Here is a 20,374-nt window from a genome sequence, read left to right as displayed (position 1 = left end):
GGGACGAGATAGGTTTAGACATACCTAATTTGGCCAGCTAGAAGAGGATTAATCGCGTATAACCAATCGTAAACTTCCTTGTCGCCTAAAGTCTGCAGCAAATATCCTCGATGCTTGGTGACGACACTATAACAAACAGATTTAGGACATGTCGCGCAATCGTATGTATTTACCTTTTGTCATTCGTGCACAACTCACCTAAATGTATTCGGTACTTTCACCATGGCTAACTGATCTTCGGAGTATTCGACTTGAGCTGTAGCTAAATTGATAAGCGCCCTCTCAACGGGATCTTTTTCCTCTCGGAAGATGAGAACGTATGGTCGGCGGACAGCCTAAGACAATGAAAAAAATTATTATTCGGTAACTCAAAATGAAAGAATCAAATCGATAGAAAATTGAATGCAAAAAATTGATTATAAATATAGGCGAAATTGCCAAACAAGGGCATAAATTTGAAGCGAAAGAACATACCACCCAACGCTTCTTCCAGCCATTGGTCTTGTGTTCGAGAACGTTCAAATAGCCCTTACGCGCGATGACCGGGCTAATGCGTATCTCCTCCACTTCCGGCACGTACAAAACCAAGTTCTCTTTCGATGGCGAGGACGATCCGAGTGGCGGCGGCGCGACAGTACAGGTCTGATTAGCCGACTCGCTCGCCAATATGCTCTCCTGGAGTTCCTGCAGTCTAGCCCTCTCCGGCGAACTCAACCTAAGGAGGCACGACTTAGACCTGCTCCATACTATTATACCAGCGGCCTGTAAGTAACACTCCAGGATAACCCCGACCGCAGGCCAATCGTGCTGGCGGTTGTCTCGGCACGTCGAGACACTCGGGTCTCGAGCGTCAGCGTTCAAGCGCGATAATCCACGTCGAGCCAAGCTAGCAAAATGTGTAAATATCGAGTGTCGTGTTCGTTTCGTTGTTCAAATCAATTCCAAACACTCGGTGCTCTCAATATTTATTTAGCATGTAATGGCTCGTGTGGCGAAATTATATTTGAAATTATTTGAAAAACGCGATAACGAATCGAGTATTTGCCGGACGTGACGCTCTCTACTTTGTTCTACGGAAGAGCGCAACAAAGCGAAGCGTGGACAACCGCTACTAGCGGGAGCACTCAGAGGCATGCGGGGAGGGTTACCTGGTCTAGGCAATCGCTAACGCTCGTATATACTGACTCTTGAGACGAAGACGATATGACCGAGGACATCATAGACGCGGATAAATCGGTTATGGTGTCTTCACCGGGTGAGACGTCAGTGTGCAATATCGGCTCCTTGCTCGGGATCCTGCCCTGGATCAGCTTGATGTATTTCGTGGCCAGTTCGCGCTCCTTCTCCGTCATTTCCCACGGTTCGTAAACGTCTTTGCTGGTCGAACGTTTCAACTTCACCGGACTAGCGTGCGGCTCGTTCGTGGCCTTCGCCACCATGTTGCACACGTCCTACAATCATACAACAATCATTATGCACAGTTGTATCTCGCATAATTCGACAACATAAAGAACACAGTTACTTTTTCGCTCTTCGTGAAATCGTGCAAAGGTTTATTGCAGAATGGTACTTTATCAATGCCGAGTTTCTCCCTCAACAACAACGTGTGCCGCACTCTCTCCACTTCCTCTAGCCTCGTCAGCTTCTCGAGCTCCCACTGGTGGTCGAATATCAGGCTGTCACCGCGCGGTCTCCAGCCGTGTAGATTCTCCTCGCCCCTGACGTACGTGGAACTCGTGTCCAAGACGCGACGCTGACGCCTTTGAACTCCTGTACGCAAATAAGGCGGGGAGAGGAACGGGTAGCGAAAAAAAAAGAGAGAAGAGAGTTTAGAGTGAGTAAATATGAAACAATCGCTGTTTATAAAAAAGGATGCACTAAAATACGGTACGTGTGGTGGGATAATATTAATTGTCTTGTACTAAACGTCATATTAAATCAATATGTTGAAACTAAAATAGTCAACATGACGTACGACAATAATATATATATAAAGATGACTTTTCCTTTTCGAATTTTTTAGAAATGAAAGTCAAACGTACTTGTTTTACGGCATCGAAATCACACGGTTAGGTTGTCAAATGTAGCAGATCATTTGAGTATATTTAAATAGAGAGCGTAAGCGCTGCTGTATGGCAATAATGCGAGCTCTCACATAAAATGCCATTTTACGCCATAGATATCCGCGGCTCGATATGACATTAAACAAGTGTGGACACGGGACTACACTATGGTTAGACATAACAAACCTGGGCTACCTGCTTCCGAAGAACGACGCAGCACCAACTCGTAGACGCCGCTGAGTCGGTTCGCCTCCTGGTTGCGATAGCTGCCGCTAAACAGATGCTTGAGCGAGCGTGGCCCGACCCTCGCATCTCTTCCGTAGATGATCATGCTCAGGTCTTTCGTGATAATCGCGGGTCTGCCGCAATTTTCCAACTGTGAAATCGGTACGGAGTAAAATAAGTTTTCTAAAATATCTCCACTACAAGTGATGACCGAATGATTAATTCGATAAATAATTGCTTGATGCGTACCTCGAGATACGCAGAAATAGTCATGAAGATCTGTTCTCCGTAAGACGTGACGCGATTGAGCAGGGCTGAGTTGTGCAGAGAGCTGTCCCAAGCGGCTTCGAATCTGAACATGGTTCGATCATCGCCGGGAACTTCGAGATATTCGCCAGGGAATAGACCCAATGAGAGCACGGACGAGTCGTTATCCTCCTCTTCGGGCTCCGGGGTGTTTCGTATACGACCCACCACGAGCTCGCGCACATCCTTCCATCTCAATTCGGAAGCCGGCTCGTGCACAATGGTGATTCGTATGCGACGCTGTATGCCCTGATGGAGCAGGAACAATCCGCGACACGGCAGATCGTCGCTGTGATCCACCACCGACGGCACGTACTCGCCGTTCGGCGCCAACTCGCAGATCTCGAACCACACCAGCACGTCGTACTTGGCGTGTACGTGCGACGTGCTGGGAGACGGCAGGACGCTGCCGAATTTCGGCGAACGGACTGGCTGGCTGATTGGTATGGATGGCGGCAACATCCGCTTCGGCGGTTGTCGCACACTACTATGTGAATGCAAATGTGTTTCAACAAAATGCTCTCGAGCAGAATCTGGCGCAGGAACTAGAGTTTACGATTAACACTCACTATTCCAGTTTCGCGTCCTTGTGCAGCGGATGCTGCTGATAATGGCCGAACACTTCAAACACGATCGGTTGGGTCTTCAGATACTCCAGGAAGGACTTGGTAACCGTCACCGTGATCTGCATCGGATTACAAAATATCACGTCGATTAGCGGAATAATATTTTCAGACAAAAAAAGTGTTCTGAACGACGCTTACGTTTTGTACGTGATAGAATCCGGGTGGATTGCCCTTGCCAGTGTTCTTCACCGGCTCCGTTGAGAAAGCTTCGTCGTGTCGGTGTAAGAAGCTGCAAAAACAATCGCGTTTTAATTTACACATTGTCATTGAGTGACATAAAGCGAAACAGGACACTCACTTGAACTGACAGAAGATGTCGGCGTATTCCGTAGAAATACCCATAGCTTGTAGGACCGTTACTCTGAAAGTGAATTCAGCGCCAGGCTGCAGATGATCCGGCAGCTCCTCCTCCTTCATATCGCTCGAGACCGAGCTGTCGCCCCTGCCGCTGTCGGCATCTCCTATGTCGTCCTCATCCTTCATATCCTTCTGATTGACCTCGTTGTGCCCTTCGACTACGCGCTCCTCGTGCAGCATCAGCTGCCGATTCTTCTCCAAAGTCTGAGCCAAAAGCGAGCTGCGTTTGTTGTGCTTGTGTCCGCCGAACAAGTCATCCTCGAAGGAGATTCGTGCCGATTGTCTCACGCCACTTGAGTATTCGCTGTTTTCCTCTTCTGGAAGAAGGGTTCGTTATGTACATCCTTGTATATACGATAGAGAGATACCAAGTGTGACGGCATAGCGACGGATTACGCACCAACTACGGCCTGCACTGCGACACGCAAGTAACCCTTAACGTCGCCCTTCTCGTTCACAATAGCCACTTTGTGAATCAGCGGCACCGGATACATCAGGTTGCTCAGATACACGAAAGCTCTGAAATTTCAGACCGAATTAGTATCGTATCGAGCGAAAGTAAGAAAGACATCGTGACATCGTGTGATTCACTTACCTGCCGACCATACGGAACCACGGAAACCGATCGTAAAATGGATCGCCACCCGTGATAGACTCGATATTGAAATCCGGAGATGTAGGTGAGAGCTCGGCCTCGTTGTGATACATTTCGCGCATCAGCTCCAGCCTTTGTCTGCAAAACAAGCAAAATTTACATTTATTATGGATTTCCACGCAAAAAATTACGCGAACCTAATCATATATCGTGTGTTCAATCATCAAAATGTGTTAATCGGTAAAAAAACTCCTTCAGATATTCGAACGCAGCCTTTTTGATAATTGTATTTGATCGGAATTTGTTTGTTATAAAAACATAACACTTGCGTAGATTAATCGTCTACTAAAGAATGGTATTCTTGCGATGTGGCAAATGTTTAATATTCATACGCAAGCATTATATAATAAGTAATAAAAGTATTAAAATACATACATATTTGTTATTATTATTATAAAATGTGGTGTTTTTCGAATTTTCTATTTACGTGTATCTTTGCGCATTGTTTTCTCGATCGATTGTATCTGATATACGTGCATGAGAAAATTAGAAAGCGAGATGTGATGAAGACACGAGCTCAGCAGGAGATAATTGGAATGATATGTCAGTGTTGAAAACAGACGTGCACGGAATGTGAAGAGATAAATTTTTCTCACATTCAGATAACATAGAAATGTTCACAGCAGCGAAAGCGGTGCTGCACAAACGATGGCGTAAAACTTCTGCAAGGGGAGCTCATGTGTGTTCGAATCGATTCGTCGTTACGCTACGAGCTAAAAAACCATGCAGCTTCACTTCGAAACGTATCGAGCTCCAAAGTGCCAAAGCTCGTTTCGCACGTGCTGCGCCAAAGAGCACGACGTTGCGCCATTGCCGAGGAAGCCTCTCAAGACAGAAAGAACAGAAAAAACGACAAAAACACACGGCGACTTTTGCACCAGGAACAAAAGGACTCTTCGAGGCCGGGCGTAAAGCGTGTTACATGACGATAAGAGGAGAGCCTCGCGCGTTCGAGCACCAACCTCGAAGGCAAAAGATTTGCGAGCGAGAACTTCGGATTAGAGTAGACTGTAAGGCATTGGAAAATATCCTCTTTGGCCTCCGGAGTGCTGGGGCTCGAGTCCTCGTTGTACACGTGTCGCATCAGTTCCAAGCGTTGTCTACAAGTCAACATGTATTCGCGTGAGTAGCCTGTGCCTCCTTTTTGCGCGTTCTCTATACGAGTGCAGTCCGAGTCTAACAAATAAGCTGTGATTTCGCAATTTCGCTTGAACGAGTAATTCGTTATCCGTGAGCCAATTGAGCATCTCATGATGCGCGATGGCGCATGATACGCCTAGAAGAATTTTTCGTCATCTTGCGATTACACGAATTTCAACGCGGGCCCGTGATTTTCATTAAGCGCGTAAAAAAGAAAAATATTTGTGCAACATTGACGAAACAAAAGAAAAAGAAGAAAACTGTCACAAGTTGCGTGAAAAGATATAATTTCAATTACAGCAATGAATAATTGAACGATAATCGTAGAACATGTTAAATGTATAAATTCGATGATATGTAATGTAACCGTAAATTAATTGAAAAATTATTTAGCAGAATTTGTCAATTTATTCAGCAAGAATTCATGACTAATTATGTTGGAATTATTTAAGAGCAGAATGTGTATTTCACCGACACAAATGTTTTGTTAATCGAATAACTTCTACCGCGAAATATAGAATTAATAAGAGCAAACCTTAGTTTGTCCAATGTCCAGTAATGCGTTGCGCCATTCTTCGTGTCTTGAACTTCAACGGCGACGATCGTGCGCGGGAACGGTCTTTCATCCTCTTCCTCGTCATCCATAACGGGCAAGAGATCCGAGGGTAACGGCGAGTAAAGGGTATCGGTGAGTAAGGTAAATTGAAATTGGACCTAAAAGACAAGATTGATGCAGTGAAATTTGTTTTGCAAAATAAAGAAAAAATATTTGTTTTTTTTATTAATATTTTCTTTGGAGAGATACGATATTTAACACGAGAAGCGTCGCTTTTATTAAATGCGTCATGTTTATTCATTACGCTTGAAAAGGTGCGTACGTATAGATTACGCGCATATAAACGTAACGCAATTGTTATTCACACCGGAGAGAAATTTAAAAGTATACGAGAACATGGTGCAGAAATGTGTGAACGCAAGTCAAGAAAGCCGTGCTCAAGTTTTCCGTTACGTCCGCGACTGTACCTTCTTTTTTAGTTCAACTGATATAGCATTAGCCTCTTTAAGGAATATCGCGTTGCCCCAAAGATCGTCCCGTAAACTCGTGAATTGATGATATTTCCACTTGCGGAAGGCCCAAGCGGCCAGTTGAAACTCTCTCTCGGTCCAGTTGCTCTCTGCGTCAAACAATGGGTTGACTGAAATGCAAGCCATCACCAGGCAAAACAGTCAGAGAAGCCAAGCAGTTGGTAAAATAATACCGATTACTTTGTAGTTCAGAAAATGTGCTATGTCCTATCGACTAAGTGATTAGGCTGTCACTGTCGCATGCAAAAGACCTTCACGTCGACGGTGTGGATATTTACGAGACAGATTCGTAAGAGTCTGGAGAATTATGTGTGGAAATGCCCGATCGATTGGGCATAGCTGTACATAACGGAAACCGGAAGCGATTTGTGTTCCATACTCACCGAAAATATCCTCCTCGATATTGTTGAAGTCTTCCGGCGTGTAGCTGCTGTACATAGACATCGTCATGCTTTGCTCCTCCACCTGCCTCTGCAACGCGTCTATCCGCGCCTCGTAGCTCTATTCATAGAAGCGTCGAATCACAACGATGCGTACGGATTGAAGATACATTATGAACGCGCGTTTGTATTTACGCACCTTTCGTTGCTCCTCGAACAGCTGATCAGCCTCCTCCTTTTCTTTACGGAACTGCTCCTCCAGTACGAGTAATCTCTTATCCATTTCAGCCTTTAAATCGATACCCTGTTTTTCCAATAGCTCGACTTGCGCAAAGTCCCAGTCCGCCAATGGCTCGTTGTTGCCAGGAGTTTCCGCCGGTGATCCGTTCGCTATTCGCTCGCGTACTGCGATTTGTAAAACAAAGACAAACTTTTCAGTTATGCATTTCCATAAATATTTATATCTTGTTCGATTATTCCAGCGTACCTTGATCTGGATGATTAAAACGGAAAACGTGGCTCTTGCCTAGGATGACACGTGAGCCAGTCGTTAGGATCAGTGGCTCGGTCACTTCGCGGCCGTTGACATAAATCAAGGCTCCCTTCTTCGGTATGAGAGTGATAATGCCGTCGCGATTCTCGAAAACGCAGTGCTCGCTGAGTATGTGCGGGCCGCACAGCTGAACATCCTGTGGTATAATCGCCTCGGCGCTGCCAATGCGCGTGAAACCGTCCTTGATGTAGTAGATCAGACACTCGGACATGAGGGGATCCTCATTCAGATTCACCAAATGCGGTGTCTTCTTGGGGGAGAAGACACCCACGGTGACGCCGTCCTCCTTCACGGCGACTCCCATTTCGGCGAACACCGCCTCGCGCTGCAGGCGAATCGATTCGGTTCGCTTCAGCTTCTCTTCCCACGTTTCGTTCAATTCTGAAACACACAAATAGAATTAAATAAAACAAATATTGTTAATTATTTCGCGCCGCATATCTTGCCGGTGGGATAAAAATAGATCCAAGACCGTATCAGAATAACATCGCATTCGCATTTACCTGCGATCAATTTTTCAGACGCCTGTAACTGCTCGACCGCCTCTTCGGCGATAGTAGACGTAGCGTGAGATGAGAGTCTCGATCGCGTTTCCTTCGTGTCCTCTTCGTTTCGCTTGTTCGTTCTAATAATCTCGTCTCCTGTAAAATGAGGATTATCAGAGGTCGGGAAAAACGCAGCCGCGGCGCTTAAAACGACAAGCCTGCGTCAGAGTCGGTATCGTGTGTCGTATCAACATCGAAAGCTATAATTAAAGCGGTGGCGTAGATGAAGAGAAATATTCCAGAAGCTGTAGGGTAATTCAAACTGTTGCTACATCAACTCTCAACGTGTACAAATGTAACTCGAATAAACTGGTGCTGTTTATTACAGAGCACCGGCATGATATCTACTGTACCCAAGCATCTAAACGCATATCACTGTTCGATATCTATTGTATGCAACTTTCAATCACATGAATTCGATTGACTTGCATCTTTATTGTCACATTTTCTTCCAACGTTTCATTTTTCTTTTCTTTTTTTTTTGAATATATTGCTCCTGCGAGTGGAAGCGTAATTAATCATCGATTTAAGCAGCATTGACTGAATATTTCGTTTATACTTTGGGAACTGTCAGAACTAATTGTACCAGACATGACAAGCGCAATCGATAGGCATTAACAGGACAAACACGTACATTAAATAAAAAAAATTAAAAAAAAAGAAAAATCGCGAAGCAAACGTACAAAATTAAGGAGATCGACATATATACTGATATTACGCGCTTAGCAATGGAATAAGCGCATATAAACCAAAATAAAAGTAAATGTCTACGAAAGTGGCGCAAGAGGATGGACGATGCCTGTCTTGGCTGTATTCTTTGCTATATGATTTGTTAACATTTTTCTACTTACTAGCTTCTTTCTTTTCGTATGTAACTTTGCCATCTGGCCCTACGTCGAGCGCAAGGGAAACAAAGAAAAAAATACTATGTGAATGGATTGTGTCGCGCGTTGTGCAGTTACAATTAATTTATAGCAGCCAAGATTTTTCACGTTACGTATGCTCTGATTTCTCCGAGTAAATGTTTCATCTATATTCGATCATCTATATTCAAATGGATTTAAAACGTCGCAAAATCGACAATTAGCATAATGAACTAATTGTACAATCTATTCTGCAAATTAATTAAACAATTCTAATTTAGGGATATAATTTATATTTGCATTTATTTATTATTATTAATCTGGTATTTTTTATTCAGTCTGTCCTCGTCTGTACGCTTTCAAGAATAAGAATTTCTTATAATTAGATTTGCATACCAACATTTTTGCCAAGTTAAATCAAAATCTTTACCTTCTTGCACATCGATGCCTTCCTGTTTCAACAGCTCGCGCAGTTTCTGTATCTCCTCTTTGAGCTCTCTGATAAGTCTGGCATTCGCGTCTTCGTTGACCACGGCCTTGCAAACGATTTGCTTCGCTCTGTCCGCATATCTGCGAATAAAATGTAAGTCTCGTTAGCTTCATTAAGAGCTTCGACATTAATTTGTCAATTAATTTAAAAAATATAGCAAGCATAAGAGGATCTTACCGCAAGGTTGAAAGCGTCTCATCGTAATTGATGTCGGCAGGACTAACCGCCGCAATCATAGCAGTTTTCGAATTTCCTCCCAAGTTTTCCCGCAATAACCACGTTAAAACGGAGTCTCTGTACGGTATAAAATCGGCCTTCTTCTTCTTTTTCGTCGCCTGCAGAAAAATTTACAAAAAATTATATACTACTTTTCAATTTATTGTTCTCCAAACTCTAAGATATTAATTTCAACAAACTTACTGCCTGGCAATCCGTAACAAAGTAGCGAACAAACGCAATGATAGTATTAGTATACGATATACTCGATGCTTACAACGAGGAGACATTCGACATCGAACAAAAAATGATACTTACAATTTCGGCCAGTGCACTGATAACTTTCCCAAGAGTCGTCAGACTTTTGTTGATGTTGGCGCCTTCCTTTAACCGCGTGCCTTTCGCGCCCGTCGAATCGGCTCTTTCAGACCCAGCCAGATCGACCAACGATATTTTGCTAACTTTTTCCGTCATCAAGCCGGTGGCACAGTCCTGCTGCTGCTGCGTGAAAAATATCGTGAAAACCGCGTGCGATCTGCTGGATGTCTCGTTCATGTTCGTCGCTGCGACAGTTCTGGAATAAAACATATTTTCAGTCGTGTATCGTCAAGTATAAAAGTGATTTATATGTGAATGGAGCGTAGACTAACCTAGCTTTGTTGCCCTCGTCTATGAGATCGTGAATGTCTTCATATGACAGTACGGCCAGTTTGGAAAGATCTTCGACGTAAGGTCCGTAGAGAGGGTGTTCCCTCACTCGAAGATTCCCCCTATTTTTCGGATTCAACAAATCGCGTACCCTCTCACAATAGATTTCCATATAACTGACTTCCACCGAGTACTTCAATCGCTCATTCGATGTATAACTGATTTTCCTAAACAGATCCTTGCAAATCTGTGGTATTATTCCCTCTTGACCCTCTTCCTGCTTGCCCATCATAGTGTAAGATTTACCAGCGCCGGTTTGACCGTATGCAAAGATGCAAACGTTATAGCCTGCGTTGCAAAGAAGAAGAGAGATGAAATTAAAGAGCTGGCAAAATATACGGATCGATTTCGACCAAAATTAGCTTCAAAAATTAATAAAGTGATTTAAATAAATTTTTAAATTTAGATTTTTCAATCATTATTGATTGTATACAATTATTTGTAAGAACTACAGTATTATTTAGATTTTTGTTCAATCATTTATTTTGCGTCAATATTGTTGAGAAAAGATATTTTCTCTATTAACTAATATCTACCTTCGAAAGCGTGTTCCAACATTTCTTCGCCAATATCTTTGTAAACCATGAGTTGAGTCGAGTAGTTCTCTTCGTTTGGCTGTAATGTGAGGAAAAATGTCAACGCCAAACGTCAACACAACAAGATGCTTTTAATATCTCTCGTTGAAATAAAAAAAGTACACTTACATCCATAGAAAAGTAGGAATAATCATAATTGAAGCTTTTAACAGCTTCTTTGCTTCCCGGTGCAGCTTTAGGATTCGTTATGGCTGTAACGCGAAAATAGCGCATCAATATGTGTGCACGATAAGATAATAAAAATACATGTTAAACATTTAATTTGCAAATTTGAAACTTACAAGTAGTACTCCCCGTCATCTCTATGATACATTGTGCTTCGCGAGTGATCTCGCGGTAGTTGAAGGGTCGTACCCTCACCGCCACCTTAACCGACGACATTTTTCAAGTGTTTTTTCTTTTTAACTTATCGTCGGATGAAGCCAGCGGCGGTGCTGGCGATAACTTTTATTCCCTCTCGTTCGTCTCTACAACGAAATTCCACCTCGATTATTATCATCGCCATTGAATATATTAACAGCTGTTATCACATTTGTTAATAGCTGATTATTTTATTAAGTCAAGATTTGAGTAGAAGATTATCGAGTATTCAACATTGAAACTTGTTTAACGATTAACGCGAAGCAACACACAGAGACATATTTATAAAATATTATTTTATCTTTTGCATTTTGTATTTCACAAGTTTTATGAATGCACATTTCCATAGAACGTTGCAATTAATTAATATTAATAATTGCAATTAATTAATATTATTCTAATGATACTTTTTCTTATAAATAAATGAATAAAACGGGAGCAAAAAATGTAGCGTAATGTTGTCTATTCGTCACAGAAAGTTCATCACGCAAGCAGGATCGTCAATCGTTGACTCGTATCACTGATAGATCAGGTAGACCATTTTGCTTCGAGTTACTTTCAAAAATCATACAAAATCCATCACAAAATATACGTTTCGCGTGATTTACGCAAGCATATGATTCGCACCTGTGTCTTAAAAAGAAGAATTAGAAAATAAATCGCCTCTAACAGAGTCGCAAGTAGATTTTATCACGATGCGACAGCCACGAAAGCGCGATATGTGCGCGATATGTGCGCGAAGAAGAACCAAGGAAACGATCTCGGTATCGTCACGATTCAGGAAGATATCCTTGCTGCGAGGTCATCTTCGTATAACCGACGGGCAAAACACCATCACGGCACGGCGGCACATGATCGATACGACGGCGTCCGAGTGTTCGCGGAGGAAGGTCCGGAAGCGGCGGGCGGAGGCGAGGAATAGAGCGGCGCACAGTGTATATGTGGATTTTTACGATCGATCGTTCGGAGGATACGGACGGGCTTACCTGCGATGCGCCCTGTTCGCTTCTTTCTCTCTTTCTCTCTCTCGCGTGTGTGAACGCGAAAAAGCGAAAAAGGGAAGTCGCTGCCACGGAACGAGAAGTCCCGATTCGCGTGACGCGAAGAAAGAGCGAGGAAAATCGGAGGCAAAGGAGTTCAGTCCTCTCTTTCGCGGCACTCAAATGGTTCCACTACGTTCGGTTCACTATGCGCGCTACGTCACCGTTACGTCGGCCATCCGCTGGATGATCCGCGTTCCGCGAAACTCACGGCCACGTAACCGGACATTATAGCGCGCACGTAACACTCACGCGTGTACAGCCCGTACATGCACGCACAATCTCGAGTGTCCCGCGAGATACGAGCTACCCTGTTCGCCGTCGTTTTGCCGTTGCAACACCACCCCGCTGTAACGAGTGCTGACGACGTACAACCGCGGGCGCCTGCGTGCTGCTCCGTCCAGCGCCGTCATCGTCGTCGTCTCTTCGTTGTCGTCCAAGTCGGGTAGGGATACTTAAGTTTAGTAGGGTACTATACTACTTCTACCGCCTTTCGATATCGAACCGACGCAAGTATCGATATTTCCCGATATTTCCGGGAAAAAAGCACTCTTATGTTATGATACCGACATTGCGCGCGTGATAATGACAAAAATAAAAATTTCAGTATTCGTATTGATTAATCGATCGGATGATATATATCTATTCCGTCTCTCTATTGATCATCAATTCCGTCGATATTGATCGTCTAGTTGATATTTCTAAAAGATGGATCGTTAATTTATAAAGTAAACGTTGAATTAAAACGTTCTCTTATTTATATTATTTTCCGTCAAACTTTCAAGTTTAAATAAATATTCTCTATTTCTTTTCTTTATATATTTTATTCCAATACAAATAATAAAATAATTGTAATAAATAAATACATTTTTTAACGCCTACTGCTTTTTTGCAAATTAATTATCACAGGCTGTTGATTTCTCTATATATGTGAACTTTTTACGCAGCCTTTAAAAAAAAACACGATAAATAAAAGGTAATCCACGTGTGAAAATTACGAGTTGTTGGCTCGTTGTTGAATTTACATGCGTAATGGCCCTCGTGGGCGCTTTATCCCCGATAAAATGGAAATTTCACACGTATAATATTTCACAAATGAGCAAAAATACCTAAATCCTATTAAATGAAACTATTTTCGCGTTCCACGGCTCGAGTTATCACGTCATTTTTTAACCATCAGGGAACAAAGGGTAGGCAAGCAAGGTACACAACCGCGCCTTGTGCGAGAGAGCCTCATAGACGGCTGTAAGGGTTATAATATTGGTCCCGCCACGCGCGCGCAACGGGGTGAGCTCATGATTTTCTCGCTGAATATGGGGGAGGGGGGGCTCGGAGAGGGATGAAACAAGGCCCGCGTAGGCGAATATAAATATCTTCGACGAAGCAATCCGATATGACCGAAGGTGAAACGACAGCGAAAGCTAATTGGGTGACGCAGTTTGTCAAACCCCGACAATCTTGACTTGCGTCACATTTATTCATTTATTCTATTTTTTACCGAATACTTGTATCGCGCGTATTCTTCGCTGAAAGGTGGTGTGTGTGTTGGAGGATGGAGTGAATTTAACTGAATGCACCAGGTGCTCGTTTATCTATCTATCTACGCTATTGAAAGGCAGATGTTTCAGAGAGATTATCACGCAGATCATAAGCTACCAGAGTGCATAGCGTGAAGAATCTTACAAATCCTCAATCTGTTCTATAGTTAGATAGAAAATGATGGAGTTGCACGGCGCATGCTGCAAGAGAATTTTAATGACAAGACTGCGGAGCGGCGATGTAATTAAGTTTCATGAATTTTTCGGTACGAAAAAGAGCTCGCATTAGATTGCACTTGTGCATCGATTACGAAATTATGCATTCATGTTTCAGCAAAAAGAGAAAAGTATACTAGATCGTGATGAGATCGTGGAAAATTTAAAAGTTGACGAATCAAACTACGTGATTAGCAGATATTATATAAAAAATTTATATATAAAATATATTTTCGTGTAAATTTAACAAATTAATCAGATCACTACATCGCTGATTTTTGTCGTTTTTATCAGCACTCAAACTGCAATGATAATATCATTGTCAAGTGCGATCGATATTTACGCGTTTTCGCTTGGTACAACTAAATCTAAATAAATCTTTAACGTTTATTAAAATTTTTATATGACCCAATTATTAGAATGATAGACGTCAAACTCTTGGAGCGACAATAAAAAAAAAGATTATTTATAAAAAAAATTAATAATTAAAATTAACTTGATTAAAACCGATTATAACTGGTCATCCACTTTTAGGTCGTACAGTCTGAGTTATAGTTAATTCTAGCTATTAGCTACTTCCTTAAGCGATATTGATAAACTGATTTCAGCGGAGAATATAATTGATAAGTTACGTTTAAATATACGTCGTACATTTCGCAAATTTCTCGTGAGTTTGCAATTTTAATCATTTTGTTCAATAGCAGAGAAGTCGATAGGAAGGTAAAAAAAAATGTCACACAAGGCAATAATATTTCAGACGCATTCTTGATACGTCCTTTAGATATCCTTCGGCCTTGCGCTATTGTCTGGCTTACATTTGAACATGTCTGCGAGACATCAATTATTATCACTTTCTTGCTTTTGTAACGTACACATAATGAACATACGCATTTAGAAACGAAGATATTCAGCGTAGATACTAGAATATTTTAAATATGAGGCTTTCTGAAAGAAGTTGGACAGTGATTGATAATCGCGTATATGAAACTGTATAATATTTCAACAAAAAATTAATTTTATAGGCTATTAATTCCAGAAATTGGAGATTGATCCATAGAGACTAGACAGGAAAACGTTTTAATTTTGGCGAGAGTAATTCTGTGAAGAATATTTGTGCTCCAAAAGACTGTCGGAGGATTTTTGAACGCAATGTAAATCAAACGTTACATCCGCGAGAAAATCTTTAAATGACCTTCGCAATGCTGCACGATCATCTGTTGATGATAAAAGGGTGGCGAGACCATCTTTACGGTCGTGTGCTACCTTCATATTCTGATAAAGCTGCATATAACTCATCATCCATTTACGTATAAAATAATCTCATCGAACACATTATAATAGCAGCCGCTCCACGGGTCAATTATATCAAGAGATGTTATCTCAAGCTTTTCGCATTCCAGATTAAAATCCCAACAAGTTCCCCCAGTTCGTTATTAGATCGCAATCTTTTATTTACGACAGCGGTTTTCATATTATTCCACAAAGAGTTCTACAAGCCGTTGTCCAGAGAAATCTCTTAAATATGAGAGAAAAACCTGATCAACGTGACCACTTGGCGAAATTTTGTTCGCTTCTTCGCGAGCGTTGAAGCTTGAGAATCGCTGATCTGATTCGACACGAATAACGGAAGACATTTCTTCACGACACGAATAACGGAAGAACGCGAGGAAAGATTTGGAGCCCGACGCACGTCGGCAGTTGCGGCGATCTCCCGCCGAAGTTAGACATAAAATTCCAGAGTCGCTATTTCGGCGTCATTTCGAGCGAAATTCAGCCGCGTCCTCGCGTAAGTCATTCCCGCGGGAAATCTCATTTCGCGAAATAAAGGAATTCTTCGGAGGTGATCCCAGCTGCTGCCTCCTCACCAATAACCACCACGTGTGAGCTCAAATCGATCAAGGTTCAATCGCGATGAATCGCGCATGGAAGTGTTGGGCCGATTAATCATCGTCCGCTCCAACGGCTTACCTCGCAACGAGGCACCCTTGAGTTCTTCCAGCGCGATCCGACGCATCCCTTGCATTCCTGGTGCGCATTTCCATCCGGCTTTTCGCTACGAAGCTCTCGAACGGCATCGCGACATTCCGGCGCGGCACTAGGGGTTGAATTTCGAGTCAACGTGGACCGCCCACGCATGTACCTTACGTTCTTACGTGCATTATCGAATCGCGTGTGTGTACATAATCGTGTGCGCGATATACACGATTGCACACATACACACACCTGCAAAGCATACCGACGCACGCGAAGATATAGCGGGGGTGCGCGCGTCGATCGACAACACCGGTGGTGGTCCAGGTCTGTGTCTGGCCGGCTTCCTCGGTTTATATGGACCAATCGCGTCGCGCCTGAAGAAGGGGAGAAAATCAATAGCCCGCGGAGGCGGCACACCGGGGTGACGTCAGCCATGCAACCCGACGATCGACCGATGCGACGCAGGCGGCGCCGGCCAATTTCCACGGAGCAATCAATAAGTAAAGATATTCAACGACGACATCGCCGACGGTACCACATATGTGTACGTACACACACGCACACACATAAATATGCGCGAGAGAACAGCGAAACGGTCCGATATTCTCCCCCATCGACGTCAACGTCGATTAACTATACAAAAATCTTCCCCTTCACGCGTCGTCTCGGAGGCGAATTATTAACGTGTAAAGCGTCCGCGCGTGCGAAAGCGTCGCTGTCGCGTCGCTCGGCGATCACCTCGCGGAATGCTTCGATATGATATAGTTCCGAGAATGTACGAAGTTTTGAGTTATAAAAAATTTAACGAAGCGAGTCAACGTCTTCTCGTTATTACTTCGCTTGTACCGTAGAATGCGACTATTGAATAAATAGAACAGTGAACGTGTATGTAAATACTAAATTCTTCAGCTTGCTAATTTTCTTTCTTTCACAGATATTTGAATTAATTTGGAATTAATTTTTCCTTAAAACTTTGATCGAGCGTTATCTATTTTGTACATTAAAATACTGTTTCAAGATTTCTTTTAATTTATTGTTTTATCTAAAATTGTTTTCCTGAAATCTATTTTTCGATTTTTCTACTTTTAAAGTTTGAGTTTTTATTGAAGAAAGAAAATTTGGTGGCGCTTGGCAAAGTGCGGATTAGAAAAAATTTATTCATATAAAATATCAAATTTGAAATTTGCAACTTTATAGAATAGATTTCTATCGATTTCTTTTAATTCGCTGATATAGCTAAAAATGCATATGTATGCTTATGTGAAAAAATAATATCTAAAATAATTATTTTCAGAGAAAACTTTTTTAGTTGTTCGAAAACAATTTCAGTTGAAGTGAAAATCCAATATTTTATGACAGGATGTTCGAAAATTGGAGCAGTCGGTTTTAGCTAACACTGTTTTGTTGAATTTAAGCAATTTTAACTTCTGAAAATATGATTGGATGTTATCTATTTTTGCAGCTCCTGTATTTTCAATGATGTTTTAAATCTAAATCTTATTAACATTCAAATTACCTTCTTTTCTATTATTTTATTAAAAGTCAGTTTAAAAATATGCAGAATAAGTTTCATTGTTTATTTATATTTATTACTCATATTTAATCGTTTATAGGTCAACGTCTATTTATATTTCTAAGTTGAATTGACATTTTTTGTCGAGAAAAAAACAAAATAACTACAGCTGAATAAATCATTTATTAAAAAAACGACAGCTTTATGAAATATCAAACATACACATTTCCTTTTTCACCTCTTTCTAATAAATAAAATATTATTACACGTTATTTTAGTACATCGATATACGCGTGTCGATATAAAGCGTCTATCGTCCAAAATAATACATAGATCTAATGGAAGACCATGATTGATTAACAAACAAGTGAAAATTTTATCTATAAGAATCGAACGTGCAATACTAAGAGCTTAATGTATAACCCTATTATTACCGAAGCCAGGAATTATGTGTGTTCTGAACGTTCTACGTCGTCCAAAATATCGACTCTCGTTAACGAATTAGCGGTCACGACTCTCGAAACATCGATTACGACTGACCTACCCTAGCCCTCGCACTTCGTTTATATTGCGGAGCATCGCCTGTGGACTACCATACTCGTCGAACCCTTTCTCAATCCTCTCTATATCTCATCACCCATCTTTGTCCCGTGGGTCAAATCATTATCTCCACGCCATTTCGCTTCAGTCAATCCGAAGGTACCCCTCATAACGACCTATGACGGGAGCGCAAGGGTCGCGACACAACGACTGATGAAACAGATTGACCGCAAATTGGTGTGTCATGGAAATTTTCGAGCAAATTTGACGTCAGTCTTTCGGAACAGAAATATTATGGTATCACAGTTTTCGAGTTCATTAAAAAAAAAAAATCAATGGTCTTTTTACGAATCGCGCGCCTCAGTAAAATCTTACAAGATATTTCTAATAAGAATGCATTATTCCCCGTCAAAATCGTGTATTTTAATTCAAGTACTCGTTCCTCAAACAATTCAATATTTTTAAAGCGTTGATCGTCGACTGTCTTTCTATGCCACGATTCGTTTTCTGCCGATAGAAAAGTTATTGAATTTGCGCGAGTAATCGATTATCCCTCCAAGTCTTGCAGTTATTCGCGTTTGAGCTTACAATATTATCCTTCAGTTAATTTCAAATAAATTTTATATACATCAAATATTAATTGAGGTTTTTAAATTCAATAAAAAATTCGTGAAAAAGTGGTGTCCATTAAAATTCTTATTTAAGGTTACGAGAACTAGAAGTAATAAGATGGAAAATAATTAACTTACAACAATAAGGCGAAGCTATCCAAATCTGTACTCTTTACCTCCTTTGTATTTTTTTTTTTTTTTATATAAAAAGATGCTATCGTCAGCACAGGGCAGACAGTTTACGATAAATGGCAAAAACTACTAATAGCTACAAGAACCATCCAACCAGACTGCAGGTGTGTAAAGGATAAAATAGATGAGTAGCTCGCCATACAATATAAAAACCCGAGATTCTTTTTTGCAATGTCGGATAATGATCAACGTATCAAAATTTTTTTCAGTTTCTTTTTTAGTTCGTTTCGGACATTGACCTCACGTCTGTTGAAGAATGTGAAAAATATTCCAATAATTAAACATAAAAAGCATACGCGAATATCTATTCCTGCGTTATCAATACATCGTTCATCGTAGATCTTTACATATATTCTTTGCTCTTATATTTCACCCCTATGTTTCAACCCTTAATATAACGCGAATCGCTCGGAATAACTGCGAGAAATTCAGGCTGTCGCGATCGACCGCCTTCTTGCACTACTAGTTGCGAGAAACTGTAGGCGATGGTTTCCGGTAAGCAGAAATTCTCGCAATTTCTCACAATTCCGCGAATATAATGTATGCTTTCATGATATAGATGATATAGATCATACGATTTCAATAAATTTTCTATTGTATTTCAATTAATTTTAATTGCGCAAGCTGACCTTTGTAAAAGCACGCGTGTGACTCATTAATTTGTAATTGCGTTTCCAACTACGGAAAATCTTAAATCACGCAAGTGCAAAATCAGACGTCAGAATCGAATAAAAATGAAGATGACGCTTTAACATTAAGAATAAAAATCTGTGTTTTCGACGTTTGTTTTAGAATTGCAAATAAAATGATTCATTTCCGATATGTTTGCTCCAAAGTGACAAGATGACAAAGATGAGTCGGCTCTTGACGTTTCGAAAACGTTCGATGTCGTGCCGTCGCGTTCGTCGACGGTATATATAAATAATGGTCGTTTAAATATAAATAATTAAAATCCGCCGCGATCAGCAGCACACAATGTTGCACTTACGAAGCTTTTACTCTTCGTCGTTTGTAAAGACGCGCGATCACGAGCGTACACGTCGCTCTTGTTCAGCCGTAAATCACGCAACACAAGTAGTAGCACGTACGCGAGGGAAAACAATCGGACACTCACCAGATATGCAGGCAGTGACGTGAAAACAGCTGAGCTCCTACGGCCATACTGGTTCCGCGATCGTTTTCTCGCAAGCGGCGAGCGAACGTGCACACGTTGAACGTCGCGACGCCACTCGGTGGCCCGACTCCTCGGCGCGACGACTCCTCGACGTCCGATCGATTATCCAAGCCGTGCGGCTTAGAACACTGCTCGTTTTACTCCGCGTCCCTCTTCGCACTCCAACCTACTATAAACGGTTACTATAAACGGCGTCGCGGCGCTGCCGCCGCGTCTTTTCATTTGACACTTCTCGCATTGACTTGCGCACTTGCCATCAAGTCGCGCACTCTTCAAAAGGATAGAGATCGTGATCTCGCTCTCTCCCCGCACACAAAGATAACGTTGTTTTGTTTTCTGAGACTCTTAGATGAATCATAGAAATTTTCTGCTGATTTCTGAGACAGTCGTTTTTCCTGTAGTTCAGA

At 41.7% G+C, this 20,374-nt stretch overlaps 1 protein-coding gene across 13 annotated transcripts in view; it reads right to left on the bottom strand.

Annotated features, from left to right (window-relative positions):
* Window positions 1–20,374, bottom strand: part of unc-104 (kinesin family member unc-104) — a 24,382-nt gene extending 4,008 nt beyond the window's left edge. Inside the window, exons 1-28 of one of the 13 annotated variants that reach the window (XM_067348780.1) lie at window positions 19,908–20,374; window positions 11,091–11,276; window positions 10,918–11,000; window positions 10,750–10,828; window positions 10,156–10,501; window positions 9,824–10,079; window positions 9,467–9,624; window positions 9,230–9,369; window positions 8,788–8,826; window positions 7,895–8,032; window positions 7,326–7,772; window positions 7,038–7,243; window positions 6,842–6,959; window positions 6,396–6,568; window positions 5,908–6,086; window positions 5,195–5,332; window positions 4,173–4,310; window positions 3,978–4,096; window positions 3,519–3,894; window positions 3,359–3,449; window positions 3,164–3,279; window positions 2,538–3,078; window positions 2,250–2,439; window positions 1,523–1,770; window positions 1,186–1,451; window positions 475–715; window positions 199–335; window positions 25–126 (exon numbers count right to left, since the gene is read on the bottom strand). In XM_067348780.1, the coding sequence (XP_067204881.1) occupies window positions 25–126; window positions 199–335; window positions 475–715; window positions 1,186–1,451; window positions 1,523–1,770; window positions 2,250–2,439; window positions 2,538–3,078; window positions 3,164–3,279; window positions 3,359–3,449; window positions 3,519–3,894; window positions 3,978–4,096; window positions 4,173–4,310; window positions 5,195–5,332; window positions 5,908–6,086; window positions 6,396–6,568; window positions 6,842–6,959; window positions 7,038–7,243; window positions 7,326–7,772; window positions 7,895–8,032; window positions 8,788–8,826; window positions 9,230–9,369; window positions 9,467–9,624; window positions 9,824–10,079; window positions 10,156–10,501; window positions 10,750–10,828; window positions 10,918–11,000; window positions 11,091–11,190 (5,165 nt within the window). In that variant the 5' untranslated portion in view covers window positions 11,191–11,276; window positions 19,908–20,374. Of the gene's footprint in view, window positions 1–24; window positions 127–198; window positions 336–474; window positions 716–1,185; window positions 1,452–1,522; window positions 1,771–2,249; window positions 2,440–2,537; window positions 3,082–3,163; window positions 3,280–3,358; window positions 3,450–3,518; window positions 3,895–3,977; window positions 4,097–4,172; window positions 4,311–5,194; window positions 5,333–5,907; window positions 6,087–6,395; window positions 6,569–6,841; window positions 6,960–7,037; window positions 7,244–7,325; window positions 7,773–7,894; window positions 8,033–8,787; window positions 8,827–9,229; window positions 9,370–9,466; window positions 9,625–9,823; window positions 10,080–10,155; window positions 10,502–10,749; window positions 10,829–10,917; window positions 11,001–11,090; window positions 11,277–11,796; window positions 12,107–12,155; window positions 12,619–15,931; window positions 16,195–19,907 lie in introns of those variants that run through there. The other 12 variants (XM_067348782.1, XM_012369525.2, XM_067348778.1 and 9 more) reach the window with 12 other exon arrangements.

Source organism: Linepithema humile, chromosome 2 (assembly GCF_040581485.1).
Source record: "Linepithema humile isolate Giens D197 chromosome 2, Lhum_UNIL_v1.0, whole genome shotgun sequence".
Classification (NCBI taxonomy): domain Eukaryota; kingdom Metazoa; phylum Arthropoda; class Insecta; order Hymenoptera; family Formicidae; genus Linepithema; species Linepithema humile.
This window is presented reverse-complemented; position numbering and strand designations above follow the sequence as displayed.